Below are 20,657 nucleotides of genomic sequence, written 5' to 3' on the forward strand. Positions count from 1 at the left end.
CATACATGCTATAGTGATTCAGCTCTAAATGACTTCAAATAGAATAACCAAAATACAGAAACAGCCAATTCTTCTATGTGATTATGGAACAGAAATCTCAGTGAAATTGCTATCCTCTGATAGTCATATTTTATATTTTTTATGAAACTTGATGAAAGACTCCAACTTTCTAAATATTGCAGACTCCAACTTTCTTTCTATCAAATCTTTTCAACTGTTGGATATTGGAACTATTTAAATTTTAAACTATCGATAGAGAATGTGGCAACTACACTAAACCAACTGGATTTGTATATGTTCATCCTACGAGTAGTCTGACAACCTATTAATAATAATACTACCTATTATATTACCTATAAATACTGAGGTGGTCATTTAATCAAGCAATTAAAAGTTAGGGTAAAAGCAGTGACAGATAACATCTCTTCATATTTAATTTTATATATTTAACATCTCGGGCCAGGTCCCAACCAAAGAAAACCAATCCCAACTAAAAATCACCCTTTTCAAAGAGCTTATATAAAAATGCAATGAGGAAATACAACATAAGGAAAAAGAGAAATCTAAGTACACTTATAGAGATGAGACAAATACAAATTTTCAGTCTTCATGTCTGAAATAAAGACAGCTGATATCTCAAATGTTATCCCTGTGCCTATTCTATCAATTTCAGTAGTGAAGACAAATACTAAGAATATAAATTTAAGAAAGAAGAGAAGACAGTCAATTAAAAGGGATAGTGAGAACATACTTTGAGGCCTTCATCTACGTGTTTTAAATACTGGTTGTCCTGTGAAATTCTTGAAAAGATGTTGAATACACAAACAACATCATGCAACGTCTGCAAAAAACACCTTCATGAGAAATTTCACCTCTGGAGTTAAAGTACAGGTTGCTAATGATAATAATAAAAAATGGTTATATTTACAAAGAAATGTTGTCATCTAAAACATATAGGTTTATAACAAAACATGCACCTTTCATATATCCCAAACCTAAAACATATATTGATTTTCATAAAAACTGAAGAGTGTCAAAGAAAATGATTGACATCCAAAACAGCTGACTAGAATCTTAAAAAGCCCTACAGCAATTTAAATCTCAGGTTTTACAAATTGAGTCAAACAAGGAGAGAGAACATTTTTACGTCTTAAACTACCAAAGGGTAGAGCATGAATATGTAACGAAAAAGGCTAGAGTCAAGACCAACAGTCAATCATTTTCGCAAGATGGAAGGAGGCATTGTCGGGCTGTTAATAACATCCTCCAGCCAACCACATGAGTTTTCCTTAATGTGTAGAGATTAAAAGGCACACTTCGAAGCAATTGCAAATCACCCAGTGAATAAAATGCAACCATAAACAAGAAAAGATGGCAATAGCCCGTCACTATGCAGAAATGACAGGAGCAATATCTATTTATTGGACAATGATAACAGAAAGAAATAAGAAGAGTTACACCTCAGCCTCATCTCTTCTTATTGAAGCAGAATTACACTTCTTCAAAGATTATTACCACAGTTTCACAAGTAACTTCAGCCATCAAATTGACCCATAAAAAATACAAAGAAGAGATGATGAACCTCAACTTGTGTTGGAATTGTAACTAGGTTCGGTCTTCATAATTGTCCTTGTATCAGTATGTATCTTATGTAAAACAAAAGAAATTATTTAATTATTTTTATAGTCAAGCATGTTCTTCATGACCCTTGTAAAAGAAGAAAATTTGTATTTTTGAAGTGTCATTAATCTCTCCAATTTGTCAAGTCGGCCCTCCTAACCATCAAGTTGGCTCTGCTCCGAGAGGTGCCTTTTCGGACAGGGAAACAAGTATATATTGGCACCTATCTTCCACCATTTGGCAACCAATTTCATAGCATCTGAAGAGGCACAAGTTCAAGCATGATCTGAGGCTAATTTCTCTAGGGGTTGCGTATAAACCTAGGGTTTATAGCGGTAACAGTTGGAATCGACCTCGTGCCACGCGAGCACGAAACCAGTCCAGTTATCAATTCCCCTAGTCACAAAAAAAAAGATATCAGATTGGACAATTTCATCTTTGAGCAACATTGTCAACAGAAAATGGAGACAAAATCGGGGAAGCTAGGGGCTAAATGGTACTTGAACTTCTGTAAAACAACCAACTGTGATTATCTGTGAAAATAGATGAACATAACAGCGAAAGGATATGAAATAAATGACAAAACAGGAATCTGAAATTAAAAAACAGCAAACTGAAATGATTCCAAGTACCCAAAAAAAGCCTTTTTCTTTTTTGAATTTTTTGTTTTTTTTGTTTTTGCCCCAATTATATGATTTTATGGTTTTTTTTCTCATTTTTTTGTTTAAATAATAATGGGAAGTATAATTTAAGTCATTGCCCACTAACTGGCAGATCCTCTATTATGCCATCCAAGTTAGAAAGATAAAAGGTGTTGGGACCCGCTATTGCATCAATAATGTATGGTCCCAACCACAAACTACCAAACATGCCATGGTCTCCAAAGTTTTCATTTCTTTTATCCCACAACAAGACCAAATCACCTACCTGTAAAGATCTATTTCTAGCTCTATGATCAAATATTTTCTTTATTAGACTCTGATAATCCACAAAATGATCATAGGTAGCCCAACGGTCCTCATCAAGCTGTGCAAGGTGGTGAATATGAGCCTGAAGGGCTTCTTGATTGTGTTGAGAAATCTAGGACATTAGCATTAGGGGATTTCTCTTCCATTAGTGATTGCTTGTGAATGCTTTTTACTTCTTTAGATTAGGATCTTCTTCACGTCAGATTATTAGTGTTCTTCTTCATCAAACAGTAACCAATGCATAAACATAAATACACAAGAGACACATCATGTAGGCTATAAGCCAGGGCCAAAGCCTCTCACTCTTTGAGAGGAAAACCCGCACAAATTCTTCTTATAGAGATTCCAATTAACGAATACCAAGACCAAGACCCTTGACCTATTAGCCACTCCAAGACCAAGACACACGTTCTCTTAACAGTCACCATTCTTCTTGACTCGTCTTCTTCTTCGACCTGTGGGACCTTCACGCTATCATATTACCGAGATCTTTCTTCTATGATGGCACAGATATAGCATCAATATCCTTACTGAGATTCCACTGAGATTGTGGCAATATTTCATCACTGTGTATACTGCAAACTTGTCACTCATTCACTGTGATCCGAATTACATAGCTCCTAGACTTCACACCTTACTGTAGCCTCCTCTCCGAACTGTGTTCCTCTGGTTAGGGTACCGAAACTTCTTCTCCAAAACATTTCTTTGAATCTCAATGATGATCCAAACTTCTTACTGTCCCTGTCTACCCGAAATCACAGAGCAACATATCCGAGCTTCATTCTGCCACTATCCATAGAGACATACAAACTCCTGAAGTATCCGAACTGTAATCCTTCGTTAGGCCACCCGAGATCCAAACTTGCCTCTGTCACTGTCCCCCGAAAATCACAGAGAAAATCTCTGAAAACCTCAAAGGAAATCGAACTTGTGAACTGTGTAAATGCGGAGATCCTAGCCATGTATTTATAGTAGTCTGTCCCATAAATAAGCCGACATGTATTCAACGAATGGATGTGTCTTTTATTTGTGAGCTGACCTAATTTAGTTGTTCCTTCTAGAAGCCGTCATGAAGAGGAGAGTTGTGCTTGTCTTTTGGAGGGCTATTTGACAGTCCTATAGACTAGAATACTTTTGACATATCTTCATACATGACATTGACACTTTGACAAAACCTAAAGCTCTCAATGGGAGCCATCTAGAATAAAAACTCTTGCTCATGAAACCCATGAAGCAAGGCATTACAAAAATAATTCTTATTCTCTTTATTTCATCATTTACAAAGATCATAATTACATGTCATTATGAAGACCGAACCTAGTTATATTTTACAACAGATTGGTCGTAAACTACTCCAACAATTTGTAAATTGGACACCTTAGGTTGACAGGAAAGACCACATCTAAGCCATAGACTAGCCCAAAAGGACTCTTATCTGTTGCACATTTCTTGGTAATACGGTCAACCCAAAAAGCAAATTTGAGATAATTGTCCCAAGATCTTTTATTATCACCAACTATCCATTTGATGATATGGATGAGGTTCTTGTTACTAGACTTTGCCAAATTGTTCCCCTGAGGATAAAAGTTTAGCTGAATGAGCCAATGTAATGTTATACTAGGAACAAAATGTCATCAACTTTGCTAAGTGGAAAACACTAGCATTGTCAGTGGTGATCTTGCTAGATACCCCAAACCGTGCGATAATGTTCTCTTCAAGGAATTTGACAATAGCTATAATGGAAGAAGTTTCCAAAGGCACTGCCTCCACCATCTAGTGAAGTAATTTGTGCTTGTGAGTATCCAACTAAATCCATTGCTAGAATTATGTTGAAATTGACTGATAAAGTCAAGCCCCCACTATTGGAATGGGGCTTGAACTATTACAGGATCAAGAGGCAATGCAGGCAATTTGATTTTTCCCTCAAAGTGCTAACAATGATCGCATGCACACGCATAAGCATGTGTGTCGACAAACAAGTTGGGCCAATAGTAACATGCCGGCATGATTTTGTGCGCAGTGGTTCTCACTGGAAAAAAGCCCACCACATGAACCTACATGCAATTCCTTCAATAGCCCCTTGGACTCAGGTGGATCAACACATCTAAGGATAACCCCATCAAAGTTTTCCACCCAAGTCCTTTCTGTAACAAACAAAAGTTAGCCGCACAAATAGTAAGTGACCACTTTTGTCCTTTATCAAGATTAGTAGGACACGATAAATTTTTTAAATAATATATAATGTCACACTACCATTCTTATTGCTCTAATGAAGATACTATTGCATTTACCTGACCGAGCAGTTGTGCATGTTCAATGATGGCTCTCTCCACATCCGCCTTTTGGGGAGACGCAAGGGGGGACGTTTCCCCAGTGTGGGGGATGTGACTCCCCAAAAGGGGGACGCCTAGGGCTATGCGTCCCCCTTAAATTTTCTTGTAAACAATGATTTATGACGGAAAACCTAGTATTTGACCATATTTCCCTACTAATGCTATGCAATTCATGGTAATGTTAAATTCTTAAAGTAAAAGGATGAAAATGAAGATTAAGGAGAATGTCACTTGATTAATCCTTTTACTTAAATTTTTAACATTACCATGAAATGACTCAGGATGTTTGAGAGTGGTTCCGACCTCATTGGATTTCATATGGAGAAAGTAGAATTTTAGATCTCACTCAAAATCTAGCAGACTTAACAGTTTTTCAAGAATTCAGGATTCGATAGATTGCAATGTTTCCATTGCATTTTGTCATGTACAAGGGTATGGAATTAGTATTTAATCAAGAGTACCAAGCCCTCTGTGTATTTTAGAGTGACTTTTAGACTCATCACTCCACTGTTTTTGAGTTTTAGCTATATCAATTTACTATTCTAGACTTTAGATTTCAATATCTATTATAGTCTATTTTTCTTAGTACTAATTAGATTCTAGAATGATGAATGATGAATTTAAATTTTAAATCAATTTAGAATCTAGAATGATGAATTTAATTTTTAAATCACTGTAGATTCTAGAATGGTGAATAATGAATAATGAATATGGATCAGAGTATTTCATTATTGAATCTCGTGGTCTATGGATGAATCATGTATGTATTAGTAAGGATGATGAGTATGGATCAATGTATTTCATTATTTAATTCAAATATGTATGTATTATTGTATTTATGCTTTCATTATAGAATATGAATTTGATATATATATATATATATAGATATTAAAAAGGAAAAAATTATATACCCCGACGTCCCCCCGTCCCCCCTAAATTTCCCTAAAATTTGAGGCCACTCTCACACATCCCCTTCGTCTCCCTGCACCCGCGTCTCCCCGTCCCAGAGTCTTGGTGGAACATTGTGTTTTCACCAGGGCATATGCTCGTTTTTCCATTGAGTAAGATAACTCTGCTCCTTGCTTATGAAAGCTATTGGTTGCACATTTCCAGCCTGATTTTTTTGCAATAACACAACCATAGTAAAATCAGAAGCAAAAGATAAAACTTGAAAATCCTTACCATAATCAGGGCTCACCATGTTGAAAATGGCAACTTCAGTCAGAAATTTCATCAACAAAAGATCAAGACAAGTCATATTTTTGGGTTTGACCAAGTCAGCCCTAAGTTGTTCATGACGGCCCCACAAGGTGAAAAGCCACATCCAAAACCATATAAATAAGGCATCGTTGGAGGTCATTTTGGCACATCACACATTCATCTGAAATTCCAAGAGCCTAATCCACACGTGTGAAGGAGCAAGGACTCTTTTTCTGTCTGCATTGACCAACATTCTCTCTCTCTTTTGACCTAGGTTGACCTGCTTTGTCTTGGGCTATTTTCTACTGCTATGACCGAGCTCTTTGATAGTGGATGGAGGTGAATATTCTATGGCATCTTTGACTGTGGTTGCCCGCATTATTATCTATGTTCTGTGCCATCGTTGACTGAGGTTGACTGTAGTGTTGACAGGAATATTTGACCGAGAATTGAAGGAAACTTTGACTCTGCTTTGACAGAGTTCTTGTCTGTATTGGAAGGCCGAAAACTACAAGAGACTTTGACTTTGTTTGACCGAGTTCTGACTGAGGAAAGAAGGCCAAATATTCTGCTGCGTTGACCGAATCCTTGACTCTGTTTTCTTGGCGTTAACCGAAGGTTTGACTGGGCTTTGTCACCTGATGAGTGAAGCATTTGTCCAAATTTCAACAGGCCGAAATTCAGCTCTCTGTTGTAGGGTGTAATATTTGACCGGAGTTGACTTTTCTCTCTCAATTGATTGGATCTTTCTTGGTTGACTTAGAAAGTCAAAGGTTTGACTTTGACTGGTATATGGATGTAATGTTGGACTATGTATCTCATGATGAACATTGATTGACTAAGAAGAAGAAGAATTGATTCTGGGTTTTCCCCCTTGTGGGGTTTTGCCCTGGCCTTTGACTAAAAATCTTTGTCTCATTGTGCTTAGCTATCTTCTATTATGCATTACTATTCATTCTTCTATCTATAATTACTTAACTGTTACTGGGGTGAATGAAATCGTTTTAAGTAATTATTACAGCATAGAACATGTGAAAAATTAACACACCAAAATGGGAGCCTGACATATTTGTTTGATATCTTCAAAATCCTTCTTTGCTTCTTAACTGAATTTATGATCGTGATCTTTTCTTAGCATGTTTGATATTGGCCTTACAATTTCTGCAAAACTAGGAATGAATCACCTAACAAAGTTAATATAATCAAAGAAAGACTGAATATATTATTTAGTTTTGGCCAAAGGAATTTCCTAGATAAGGATTTACCCTCTCAGGGTCAATCCTTACTCCTTCTGAGACAATGTGTCCCAAAAGTTTCTCTTTAAAAACTCCCAAAATGGATTTCTTTCAGTTCAATGATATCCCTAAGGACCTGCATCTATCAAAAATCTTTTGTAAGTGAACAATAAAAATCATTCCTATTTTTAGAAAAAACGGTAATGCCATCTTGATAAAATACTATGAACTTATATAAATTATCAAAAAATGCATAGTCCATAGCTCGTTGGAACATAGTCCCAACGTTCAATAGTCCTAAAGGCATGTTTATGTAAGCATAAGTCCCTCATGGGCTAGTGAAAGAAGTTTTGTACCTATCATCTTTAGATACTAATACCTTATTGTAAATAGAGAATCCATCTAAAATAAACATCATCCTTGATCCTGTCATTGCTTGTAGTACGTGTTCCACGCTAGGAAGAGGTCAATTGTCCTTCAATGATGCAAGGTTCATATTTCGAAAATCTATACAAATCTGAACCTCACCATTCTTTTTCTGTATCCACCCAGTTTGAATATCTAATACGAGCAATAATTTGAGCACCCAAGAGCTTTTGCAATTCTTTCTGGATGACTAGGGCTAACTTTGGGTTCATATGGCGTTGGCATTGTCTGAATGGTTTGGCCTATTCCTTTAGTAGGAATACATGGCTAATTATCTTAGGATTGTACGTTTTCAACTCGTACTCTAACCATGTAAAAATATCTCTATATTCACGTACCAAGGTCTCTAATCTTTTCTTATGTAACAAACAAAAGAAGAAAAGAAAAATTTATTATTGTAAAAGCATGGGTTTCATGCTCTTTATTGATGGTCCTCTAGGTAAAAGCATGTTATTCGTGCTTCTATGATTTGTTAGGTCATAGGATTTATTGCCATGAGTCAAGCGAGTCAACATCATGTTTATAAGACCCTTCCAGGCAAAATATATCTTGTAAAATAATTTATTTTTAGCCTAGAAAGTCCCAGAAACCTCCAAAGTACAAGTCGGCCCTGAAAGCTTCAAGTCAGCCTAAACGAGGGAATTTGACCCTTAGGAAAGGCTATATAAGGGAGCAGTTCAACCTCACATGACACTCACTCATCAACAAGTCCGATCTTCTAAGAAAAGGTTTGATCTAAGACAAGAAGAAGCAACGAAGGAGGAGCAAAGGTCTAGAAGGTAAAAGGAATCCAAGAAGTCAAGGAAAAACTTGTTTTTGGGCTCTATCTCTCTCACACGTGTAAAGTTCTAGGGTTTCTACAGCTACAAAGGAGGTCGAAACTGTAGGTCCAAATTGCAAGAGAGCGCATTGCAGTATCAAGGTGTTGGAACTCTATCTTGACCCCGTTATCCTTGGGAGGGTCTATCTTTCTCAAGAAAGGACTCTTGAAGAAGTTGGATTAGTGTTTTTGTAGCAACGACAAGGCCGAAATTGCAGGGCAGAAGTTGTAGTCAAAGTTGCAGCTAGAAACTGGTTCTCTTGGAAGGGCTGACTTGGTACTTGGAGGAGGACTTGGTCTAGGGTTTGGGTCTTTGTTGTCTCATTTGAAGCAGATTCTATAAAAAAAGAAGAGTTTTTGCCCTGGCTTGGAGCCTAACTTCTGTGTCCATTGTCTTTATTATTTTGCTCTTGATATTTTTTTATGACGAAGATCTAATAAAGAAACATAAGAAGAATAATAAAGTTCACAAGAAAGTATTAAGGTTAAGGGAAATTGGAATTAATAGCTACCACATTACATTTTCCAACATGGTTTCAAAGCTAAGGTGAACAAGAAGGCGGTTGGAAGGATTATCTTGTGGACACAAGAAAGGTTTGCTAAGGGGAAAAGGAAGACCTATTGATCTCGAAGAAGGGTCTCATCAGAAGAAGGCTTGAAGAAGAAGACTACAAGAATGTTGTCGTTCTCTCTTGAGCAAAGGATCTAGTTGAAGGCTCATTGGTAGACCTCCCTGAACGAACCATTAAAGGATTTTGGTATCCTCATTTTTGGAAACCATTATTGAAGTTTCTTTGAAGATCTTGAAAGCCTCAAGATAGTTGGAGACATCATCAGAAAGGAAAGACTCTTAATCATCAAGTAAGTATCATATTGTTACTCCATGTCTTAATCTACAAGTCATACAAGTTTTTTCTGCAAGGAAAGCAATAAATTCGTTGGCTCATAAAATTTCCTAGCATGAAATAAAAGGATTGACCTGGCACTTACAGAACATGAAGTAATGGAATATGTTACTAGTGAAATTACTAAACCTAGCAAAGACAAGACTCAAGAACTAGTAAAGTATAAGAAAGGGGAAGTAAGGGCACAAAGGATCATTGTTGAATCCATTAAGGATCCTCTTATTCCATTTGTTGCAAATTTGAAAACTTCCAAGGCTATGTATGACAAGCTAGTGAATTTGTACTCTGTAAGTACATCAGGACAAAAGATGTCTTTGAGGAATAAGCTATATAGAATGAAGAAATCAAAGGATGAGGACATGGAATCCTTTCTAATGAAGATCTCTCAATTAAGAGATCATTTGCAGGGGCTTGGATAGACAATTTTTTATTTGGAAATGACCATTTGTGTATTGAATGCATCGCCACCGGAACGGAGCAACTTTGCAACAAGCATCTACTCTAAGAAATACTCAACTCTTTTTGATGAGTTATGGATTCAATGCATTTTGGAAGAGACTAGGATCAAGGCAAAGGATGACATTGGATCAGATGAACAGTCTCAAGCCTTTATAACTAGACTCTAGAGTCAAGAAGCTAAAAAAGGGAAAGTTTGGGAAGTTCAAGAAGAAAGATATGTCCAAGGTTCAATGTTTTAAATGCGACGAGCATGGGCACTTTAAGAGGGACTGTCCAAACCAACAGAACAATAAAAGGAAGGAAAGAAGTGAGACTCATCTAGATGAAGAAATGGGAGACACTGAGAAGAAGTCGAAGAAAGATGTGAAATATCTTTATTATTAAAGAAGGCATCCTGTCTGTCAGGTTCTTAGCGAAGTTGGTCTTTCCTGTAGGATAATATGTATTGTTGTTTACTATGTAAGAATCTTGATTCTGTATGGCATCATAGAGAGAAGCATGTGATAGTAGCGTACTTAGAGTCTACTTGGTTAAGTTGCTTTGTAGAAATCATCTAGCATCTAAAGATAGATAGACCATTTTGCATATTGTTCATCCAGGCATTATCTAACATTCTGTTAGAGGTAGTCATCTTGCAATGGTGGATCATCATGATCCTGTAAGAACCATCACTTTAGAGGGTTCTTGGAAGAAACATTATGACAAGGTTAGTATACATTCCATATAGTATGGAAGCAACATTGTTAAAGGGATGAAGGAATGCAATGGGTCAGGTTCAAGGCTCATTATGAGACATATAAATAGATGATGGAATAAAAAGCATAAGAATGCATATTGAAAGTAGCCCTTGGATAAGATCCATATGTGCAAAATCTTGTAACATGCTTTGTATGATTATGTGATGCTTAAAAGGGAAGAATTTGACTTACTCAAGGATAAATAAAGAATTAAGACTTTCTCTAGCTTATATAGAATAATGATTAACACCCAGTATAATCTTCGGAAGAAAAGTGCTAACTTGGTAATCAAGTTCGATTCTTGGACACTTTGATGCATGAAGGAAGATTCGAATGGAGACTGACCATGAGGATGTTGATGCTTGATTAGAAAGTCATCATGGTGAGGTAAGTCTAAGCTTAATTGTTGTTGGTTATCTCGTTAACATATTAATTTTCTACCAGGAAGGATATTGCAGGAATACATGAAGAATGTTGAGGCAAGCTCAACATAGGATACTTGGAAATTATGAAGTCAACATATACTAATCTTGAGATTGAACGGTAGCAGTGCAAGAAGATAATCTGAAGGTCAACAAGGCAGATCACTTTCATGCAGAAGCTATGATTAGCTTAAAGTTTGGAAAGGCTCAATGTAATGCCTTCATCCATGATGTCAAGATGAAAGTGATGAGCAAGCAAGATGACCTGAATCCTGTCACAAGATTGAAGAGTGAATATGGCTCCATGATACCTCGAAAGGAAGCAAGCTCGATCCGAAGAAGAGAGGGAGCCATGTAGCTATGAAGAATAGGTAGTTCATACTCTTATAAAAACAAGCTATAAGGCTTGTGGGGTTGACTTCCCAAATAGAAAGGAAGTCTAGAATCTTCTTTGGTTTTGAGAAGGAGCAAAGGAGTCTCCTTAAATAGGAGCAAGGATCTATTCACTGGGCAAGAGGGAATAAGGATATCCTCTCTGGTTGAGAGGGAGTGATGTTAGACATCACGTGCATTCTCGTCTTCATGCGTCAAGAACTTGACCAGAACTAAGAGTCGTAAGTCTAAGTAAAGGCCTTGGAGAGAGAATGGTGGAGGATTGGATAAGCATTTGAGGTTTCCTTGAGGATATAGCATCCAAGAAAGGAAAGGGACCGACACTCTTTGAGGATAGGACAAGTGTCCAAGATAAGAGTGATCGAAGAAGACTAATATTCTTTGAGGATTTAGGTTTGGAAATCCAAGATAAGAAAAGTCCTAAAAGGACATACCTGTTGAACATCTAGATGGGGTATGTGCCTTGTAGAGGTAGTGCAGTATCACACGTAAAACCTCCCAGCATAATGCTCCATAATGAAGTTGAGCTTGTCTAGTTAGGCCTCGAAAGACAGTGTTGGTTAAAATGATGATGCTTACAGTTTGGCTTATCAATCTAACTCTTCTTATGAGAACTCTTCAGTTGAGAATGGTGTTGTATTGGTTATACAATTATGAATACCTCTCTAGTTAAGAGGGAGTGTTGGAAATGTAACTAGTTTCGATCTTCATAATTGTTGTTTGTTAAAACTGGCAACTAGGGCCAAATTCCACTTTGGATGGCTCCTTTGGGGAAGATAATTGTAGCATTGAATTCCTCTTTTCAAGAGGACCAAAATCGACCTAAAGATCATCAAATTTGATTAAGGAGAAGTATGACTTTGAATTTATGTTTCTCTCATGTAAAATTATCAAGGTTGGCCTCACCTATATGTCGGCTCAATAAGCCCAATATTCACATCTCTTGACCCCAACGAATTGTATATATTGAGGTGTCGTCTCCCTCATTTCACACATTGAAAAGGCTTCATTATGTCTGAGACAGCCGAGCTTTTGGAGAAGGAAAAAGGGCTAGGTCAAGTTTCTTCTGTAAGGTAGGTCGCAAACCTTAAGGGAATTTTGGGCAGAATTCTCCATCTTTTGCTGACCGAGATCCAACCTAAAGGTAGTCTGCAGACCCTAAGGAAATTCTGGGCAGAATTCTCCATCCTTTGTTGACCGAGATCCAACCTGATGTTAGGTCGTGGGCCGTAAGGGAAATTTTGTGTTGTATTTTTCATCCTTTGCTGACCGAGATCCATCATGAGGGTAGCCGCAGATCTGAGGGTTGTTTGGAGGACATTTTAGGGTTGTCTTGTATGAGAACCATCCTGTGCAGGTGAGCCACAGCCCCAAGAGTTTGGTTCAAGCCTAAAGAAGCTTGTTTCGAGATCACAATTCTGCAAACATCAAGAGGGTTTTGAGGTAAGCTTGAGGGTTGAATCTAGCCTAGATGAGCCCTAAAGGCTAGCGAAGGGGAGCTCCTTGTGTGCTAGGGTAAACTGCACTTATCTGGAAGTGCATTGGAATAGTTGAGCAAGTCAACAGTATATTATAAGAAGCCCTAATCAGACCATGAGTATCTATCGATGTCAAAGTGTTTGAATAACTACCTTTTGAGCCATATTCTTGTCTATAGTTGGATCTTCTAATTGTCAAGTCATTTTGACTTTAAGTTATTGTACTCTCTCTCTGTTGAACATTCGATATTAATAATAAGAAGATCTGATCAAGGGTTTTCCACATCTTCGGGTTTTTCCCTAGCTTGAGCCAATTTATTGTGTCCTCTTGTCTTGCCTTGTCTTCATTATTTATTGTACATGTTCTTTCTTCAGTTATTGTCTACATGATAATGTTTCACGTGATTGTCGATGGTTTAATAATTGGGCTTATAAGAGAATTGAAGCAATTGTCCTAAGTAAAGAACATGTTATCCTAAAATTTAACATTGTTGTACTTTCTATATTAAAGCTTCTGTGATCTTTCGGTAGAAATCACATAAGAGAATTTTTTGGCCGAGGTGTTTCAAACCAACAAGTGTGGTTCGTCATCAGGACCAGATGAAGAGGCAGATCATGGCAAAGGCAGCAATGTAGAGACATAATTTCAAGAAGAGTCTCTACATCGTTTCAGAAAAGCCAGATCTATGTTCAACTTGGAAACCCTTACGCGAGACCGTTCAAAGTGATGAACTTTAATAGCAGTGGCCCTTCTGTATAGGGTAGTAATTTCTGTATTCAAGCTTTTGTGATCCATAATGAATTAAGCAAAGTCTTTCGGTAGAAATCACATAAGAGAATTTTTTGGCCGACGCGTTTCAAACCAACAAGTGTGGTTCATCATCAAGACCAGATGAAAAGGCAGATCATGGCAAACGCAGCAAAATAGAGATATAATTTCAAGAAGAGTCTCTACATCATTTCAGAAAAGCCAGACCTATCTTCAACTTGGAAACCCTTACGCGAGACCGTTCAAAGTGATGAACTTTAATAGCAGTGGCCCTTCATCTGGTCTTGATGATGAACCACACTTGTTGGTTCGAAACGCGTCGGCCAAAAAATTATCTTATGTGATTTCTACCGAAAGACTTTGCTTAATTGTTGTACTTATTTCAATATGTATCTTATGTAACAAACAAAAGAAGAAAAGAAAATGTTATTATTGTAAAAGCATGGGTTTCATGCTCTTTATTGATGGTCTTCTAGATAAAAGCATGTTCTTCATGCTTCTAAGGTTTTTTAGGTCATAGGATTTATTGTCACGAGTCAATAGAGTCAACATCATGTTTATAAGACCCTTCTGGGAAAAATATATCTTGTAATAGAATTTATTTTCAGTTTATAAAGTACTGGAAACCTCCAAGGTACAAGTCAGCCCTGGAAGCTTCAAGTCAGCCTAAAAGAGAGAATTTGACTCCTTGGAAAGGTTATATAAGGGAGCAATTCGACCTCATTTGGCACTCACTTATCAGCAAGTTCGATCTTCCAAGGTTTGATCTAAGGCAAGAAGAAGCAAGGAAGGAGAAGCGAAGGTCTAGAAGGCCAGAGGAACCCAAGAATTCAAGGAAAAACTTGTTTTTGGGCTCTATCTCTAAAACACGTGCAAAGTTCTAGGGTTTTTCAGCTACAAAGGAGGCTGAAATTGCAGGTCCAAATTGCAAGAGAGCGAGTTGCAGTATCAAGGTGTTGGAAGTTAGAATACTCTATCTTGACCTCGTTTACCTTGGGAGGGTCTATCTTGCTCAAAGAAGGACTCTTGAAGAAGTTGGATTAGGGTTTTTGCAGCAGCTACAAGACCGAAATTACAAGATGAAGTTGCAGGAAGAAATTGCAAGGCAGAAGTTGTGTTCGAAGTTGCAGCTAGAAGTTGGTTCTCTTGGAAGGGCTTACTTGGTACTTGGAGGAGGACTTGGTCTAGGGTTTGGGTCTTTCTTGTCTCATTTGAAGCAAATTCTATAAGAAGAGAAGAGTTTTTAGGTTTTCCTCTAGGAGGGGTTTTGCCCTAGCTTGGAGCCTAACTTCATGTCCACTATCTTTATTATTTTTCTCTTGATATTTGTTTGATGAAGAAGAGCTAATAAAGAAACATAAGAAGAATAATGAATTTCACAAGCAAGTATTAAGGTTAAGGAAAATTGGAATTAATAGTTGTCACATTACATTTTCCAACATTCCGCTCTTGTGGGGTGCAACCTTGGCCAATTTTAACGGTTCTCAGGGATTCTTTAGAGCCAATGTTTACCTCCACTACCTGTTCATTCAAACCAGATTTGTTAGTCCCTACAAAAGTGTCATATTTATCAAATAACCTTTCCAAAGGGATCAAACCTTTCGGAATCCTATTAGTCATCAATTGGACTAAGGGGGTATCATCATCTTCCTCAACATTGTCAACTAAGTGGCAAGAAAAACTATCAATAGAATTAGGAAAAGTGAAAATATGCTTCTCATCTTTCAAAACTTGCCAACAGCCAATATTGTCAAGAACAGAATGTCTAAAAATTACCTCAACCAAGTATTTGGTACAAGGGATGGATACACATGGCTGAAAAGATGCAACGGATGATGCCATGGAGTCCTGCCAATTGGTTCAAGGTCCTTGGGATAGCAATAATGCCAAATGCCTCAAAACACTCAATTTCATCCCATACTGCCTCCCTATATCTTTCGAGTATAGGATTCCTCACTTCACATAAGTTCTTTACTTGATTTATCACAAGTTTAGAATCCCCTTTCACTTTTAACAGATTGATGTCCATCTTCTATGCATATTCAAGACCCAACAATAAAACCCCGTACTCGGTTGCACTGTTAGTACAAGAAAATTCTAAACAAAATGAAAATGGAGATTCAATACCTGTGGAGGATGTGAAAACAACCCCCGCCCCTACTCCTAACCTGGATTGTGCATCATCAAAATGCATAGTCCATAGGTCATTTGTTAATTTCTCATCAATGAGTTCATGCAGTATAATTGATTCATCGTGGTAATCCATCACGATTCACCACATGTTGCCAACTCAAGTTCGAATACCTCAGGATACAAACATTCATTATCTAGTTGTTGCAGGTTTTCAACATTATGCGGCATCTTCTTTTCACAAAACAATCTTACCGTGTATTTTGGAGCAACATGGATATCAACATTTGACCAATCCATTTGAATTCTACCTACTGCATCAGTTGCCCACTTCCTAGATAATAACATACCCCATTTTGCAATATAGTTAATCACAACCACGTCCATGGTTAAGATCCAATCGGGATATTCTAGTAACCGGACTTCAAGGTCTTTAATGACCCCACATATCGACACTTTATATGAGTCCAGAACATGGACGTTCCTATTTGGTTTAGAAATTGTTAGTCCTAATTCTTTTATCACCTCGATAGTCATGACATTAGTCGCGCCTCCTGAATCTAACATGCAATTGTGAAGTAACAAGCCATTAACAAGAAAGGACATGTAAAAAGGTGGGGGTTCAACAAATTTATTCATACCAAGATATACCTATAGGTTATTATCCGATGGATCGATAGCACCACTAAACCTAAGATTCTACTGATGAATTATTTTTGTCCAAGCATGCATATCAATTCTATAGGTAGTACAAGAATCTTCACCCTTGCTAATTCACTTCAAAGGAAAAAATTTGAATTATGGAGGGTCACAGGATCTTGTTGGATTGGGGCGGTGACTTGTGTTGATTTTCACACAGTGTTCTTATGCCATTGATATCATTGAGCAATTACACTTCAAAAAATATCAATAGTAAATGCAACTAAAACATTAATGATCATAGAAAGACAGCCATGCACAATAGAGACAATAATTTTACCCTGGGAAACCCAACCTTGGGAGAAAACCCAATAATTTTCTTTAAGATAAATTATTCTTCTGCAAGGTTTACAAATCAGCAATTTGTCTAGAAATCTCTACCAACATCAAAGTAAAAATACTAGTCAAACATGGTCAAACATCAGCAAGACAACATTGGTCATCCAACAAAAATAACCAAAAGTAAATGTTGGTCAAACAATCAAGTCTACAGTCAAACTTCGGTTGTGCGATCAAACTTCGACCCTGCAATCAAGTTGGCTTGTGACTGGTCAAAGCCTGTGGTCAAATCCACACACGCGGCCTACAATCAACCTACGATCAAACCCACACGTGTGGCCTCCAAATATAGCCAAAACATTTCGTTCAACTCGATCAACAACTCAGTCAATCATTCAAACGCAACCTAGCCAAGCTCAGTCAAACTCGATTTCCTACTTCATGTGTGCAGCTGTCCAAGAGAGAGAAGATAGACCTTAGAAAATCAAATCAAACTTGATCTTCGATGGTGAACAAATGAGGTATCACATCATCTATTTATAACCCAAGGGACACGTCCCTTCACCTTCCTGGGCTGACTTGACAATCAAAAATCAAATTTATATTTAATCCAAGTCACCTGACATAGGGACACAGGACAACCAAAGACATGAGGATTCGAGTGTCGAACAAGGCACGTTGACCCCCCAGAACAGGACACGTTACGACACGTTATATATTATTTTATTATATATATATATATATATATATATATATTAAAAATTAGATATTTCTTACACAAATTCTCATTCATGATACAAATTCATTGATTCAAACATAGATCTTCATCTAGATGTAAGTTTTACAAAGTAACATTATGCATACAAATACAATTGTGACATATTCATCAATGATCCAATAGGAGAAACATAAGATAATGTAGTTTTCTCATTAAGTCATCAAAATCAAAATGTCTTACATAGGTAGTAGCAATGCCAATGGCAAATAAAAATAGAAAATATAAAACAACTACAAGCCTCAAGGCAGTAGGTAGTTCATGAGTCATCAATCATCATCAACAAAACCAGCATCATTGTCATCATCATGGTCACCACTGCTCTCCTCTGCTACATCCTCCTCCTCTGTATCCAATGTCATCTTTGCATCTGCTGGTGTGGAGGATAACCCCTCTCCAATATCGCCATCATCAAAAGTGACAGGTTCTAGCACTAGCTCATTGAGATCCAAGTTGGCCAATACCAACTCAACACTGTTGTCCAAACCCATATCATCAGGAAAGACCTCCCACATCTTTGTCTTTCCCTTCAACCACTCATCCCTCTGCCTGTAAATAAGCCGAAGGTTGGTGTGCACATACACCATTTTCTCTACCCTGGACTGCTCAAGCTTACTCTTCTTGACACTATACAAATTCCCATATGTGCTCCAATTCCTCTCGCAACAAGAGGATGGAGTCACTTGAGAGATGAGCCTCATGGCTAACTGCTGTAGAGGAGGGCTTATTGCCCCATGAGTTGCCCATCAAGAATAGGACTTCTTAGGCCCCCTCTCCCTAATCACATCATATCCTGCAAATCGACCAGTGTCAGTGTAACACTCCTCAAAAGCATCCTCCACCTCATCAAGGGATGCTCTATCCTGAAAAATCCGCCTCAATGCCTCCTTCCTCCCCTATGAAATTTCACCATCCTTGTGAGGAGGGAATCTGCGAGAAGGTCCACCATTCAGCCACTCATGGCTATAGTATTTTGGGTCCAATGAGTGAGCCAAACAATGCAAAGGTGTGCAATTCTTGTCCCATCTGCTGACAAGAATATCCTGTATGGTCGTGAAGGAGGCCTCTGATGATGTCTCATACTCGAGGCACTCACTCAATAAAATAATGCTCCTCACAGACTCAATTGTGGAATCCCATCCCTTATAAACCTCTCCTAGGATGGGTTGGTCTGTATCTGCAAATCGTAGCAAAGAAATGATAGGGTCCATGATCTTAATAAATAGATCTACCCTCTCCCACCAAGCATCATCTAACACTGTGTCTTTCACTCTTTTTGAGGCTGATTGATCTATCTTTCTCCAGAAAGACCAAAACTCATAAATAACCATGGCCCCAAGAGCGGTCTTGAGCTCCCTCAACCTCTTCAACATGATGAATGAAGAGGCAAACCGTGTATCTACAATCTTCAACAATGATAGATTGGTGTACTCCTTGTAGATTGTGAGGGCATTTGTATGATTTTGTACAAAGTTGCAGATATGTCATGCATCCTCAATAATACTTCCAATACAAAGCACATAAGAAGCAATAGATTTAAGTGCTAAATTCAAGGAATGGGCAATGCAAGGTGTCCAAAATACTTGTGGATATTTAGCTTCCACAATCATGCCAGCAGCCTTGCAAACAGGTGCATTATCTGTAATGATTTGCACACAAGAATCAACACCTACATCTTCAATAACTTTAACGAATAACTCAACCATATATTGTGCATCCTTGTATTGTCCAAGTGCAGCCACTGATTTCAAGAAAACTGAACCATTCAAGAGATCATGAAGTTGATGAGTGGGTGGCGTGTTGGATCTGTCCTATTAGCGCTTGAAATTCACCTCAGGCTGAAAAAGGTAAACTCCAAGGCAACATCAAACCACTTAGCCTCGTAGCTAGCCCTACAGGGCAGGAGAGGGCTCTCTACGGTCTATCTCGGCAAAGATCTTCAACGGGCAGAGATAACCAATAAAGAACACTGATTTTAGGCTAGTAAACTGATAAAAAAGGTTTGATTTGGGATTTGTAGGGTTTTGGTGGAAAATTGGGGAAAGGCAATTTTGGGTGCGGGGATTGGACACAGTTTTCGCAGGGGGTTCTTTGGGGCGAGGTAGGAAACTGTATTGATGCCTTTGAAAGATTTGGATGGATGAGAATGACTGGTGAGGAGCTAAGGAGAGCAAGCAATCACCTTGAATTCTCCTTAAACAGCTGAAAACATTGATATTAAGCAAACTTAAAGGCAGAGCATAGCAACCATGAATTCTACCTTAACACTTCATTTGCCTAATTTGCAGAAGAAAAAGTAAGAAGATGATTCACATAACAAACTTACAAGTACAAAGATAAACACACCATCAATACATGTAACCACAGGAATCCCAAAAAGGACTGCAAAACCCTGGTCTTTCTTCTTTTGCCAAAACTGCAGAGATACAATGAGTAATACAATAGAAGCTTTCTTCCTCAAAAGTCCAACCATGAAAATGACTAAGAAAATACATAATATAGGCAAGCTAACACACTTCCTTGCCTCTAGGGGTCGAGCTCATCATCCTAGGAGCTGTTTCAACCAATTCTAAACTGAGTACTACAATCTAGGCAGTCAAAACAACTTGCCTCTATAAGCTAGGAAACCAATTTATTCATTAAATGTTTGCTATTTCATGAATGAATCTTCTAGAATAGGTAAATAAGTGTCATGTCAACATGAAAATACATTAATTACATCAAAGAGGGTGAAAAATCCCATCACAAGTCAAAACTGGTCAAAGCTGGGCGAATTCCTGAGCTGTAGATGAAAAATTGAGAAAATGTGTTGATGCGTAGCGCCCCAATCCTAAACGCGTAGCGCGCCTTTGAGCCAACTTTTGAGGCACTTCCCGGCATCCAAATGAGGCAAAAGTAGGCTTGTTGGAAAGGTCTGGATGTCTACTTTCCAACCCAAGTGGAATTTCTCAATTTGGTGGTCATTTGCCCCTCCAAAATTGCAATCTCCCAAGACTGCTTCCTGTGTGT

The 20,657-nt window shown here is 37.9% G+C and overlaps 1 protein-coding gene across 2 annotated transcripts in view; it reads right to left on the reverse strand.

Annotated features, from left to right (window-relative positions):
• The window catches only part of LOC149160973 (uncharacterized), a 342,465-nt gene that overhangs the window by 38,996 nt on the left and 282,812 nt on the right, over positions 1-20,657 (reverse strand). For both annotated transcript variants that reach the window (XM_089436855.1, XM_089436856.1), the window contains exon 7: positions 752-841. In XM_089436855.1, coding sequence (XP_089292981.1) covers positions 752-841 — 90 coding nt within the window. The remainder of the gene's footprint in view (positions 1-751; positions 842-20,657) is intronic.

Source organism: Pinus tabuliformis, chromosome 5_2 (genome assembly GCF_031772625.1).
Source record: "Pinus tabuliformis cultivar Carrire ecotype Pingquan chromosome 5_2, CPIR1, whole genome shotgun sequence".
NCBI lineage: Eukaryota > Viridiplantae > Streptophyta > Pinopsida > Pinales > Pinaceae > Pinus > Pinus tabuliformis.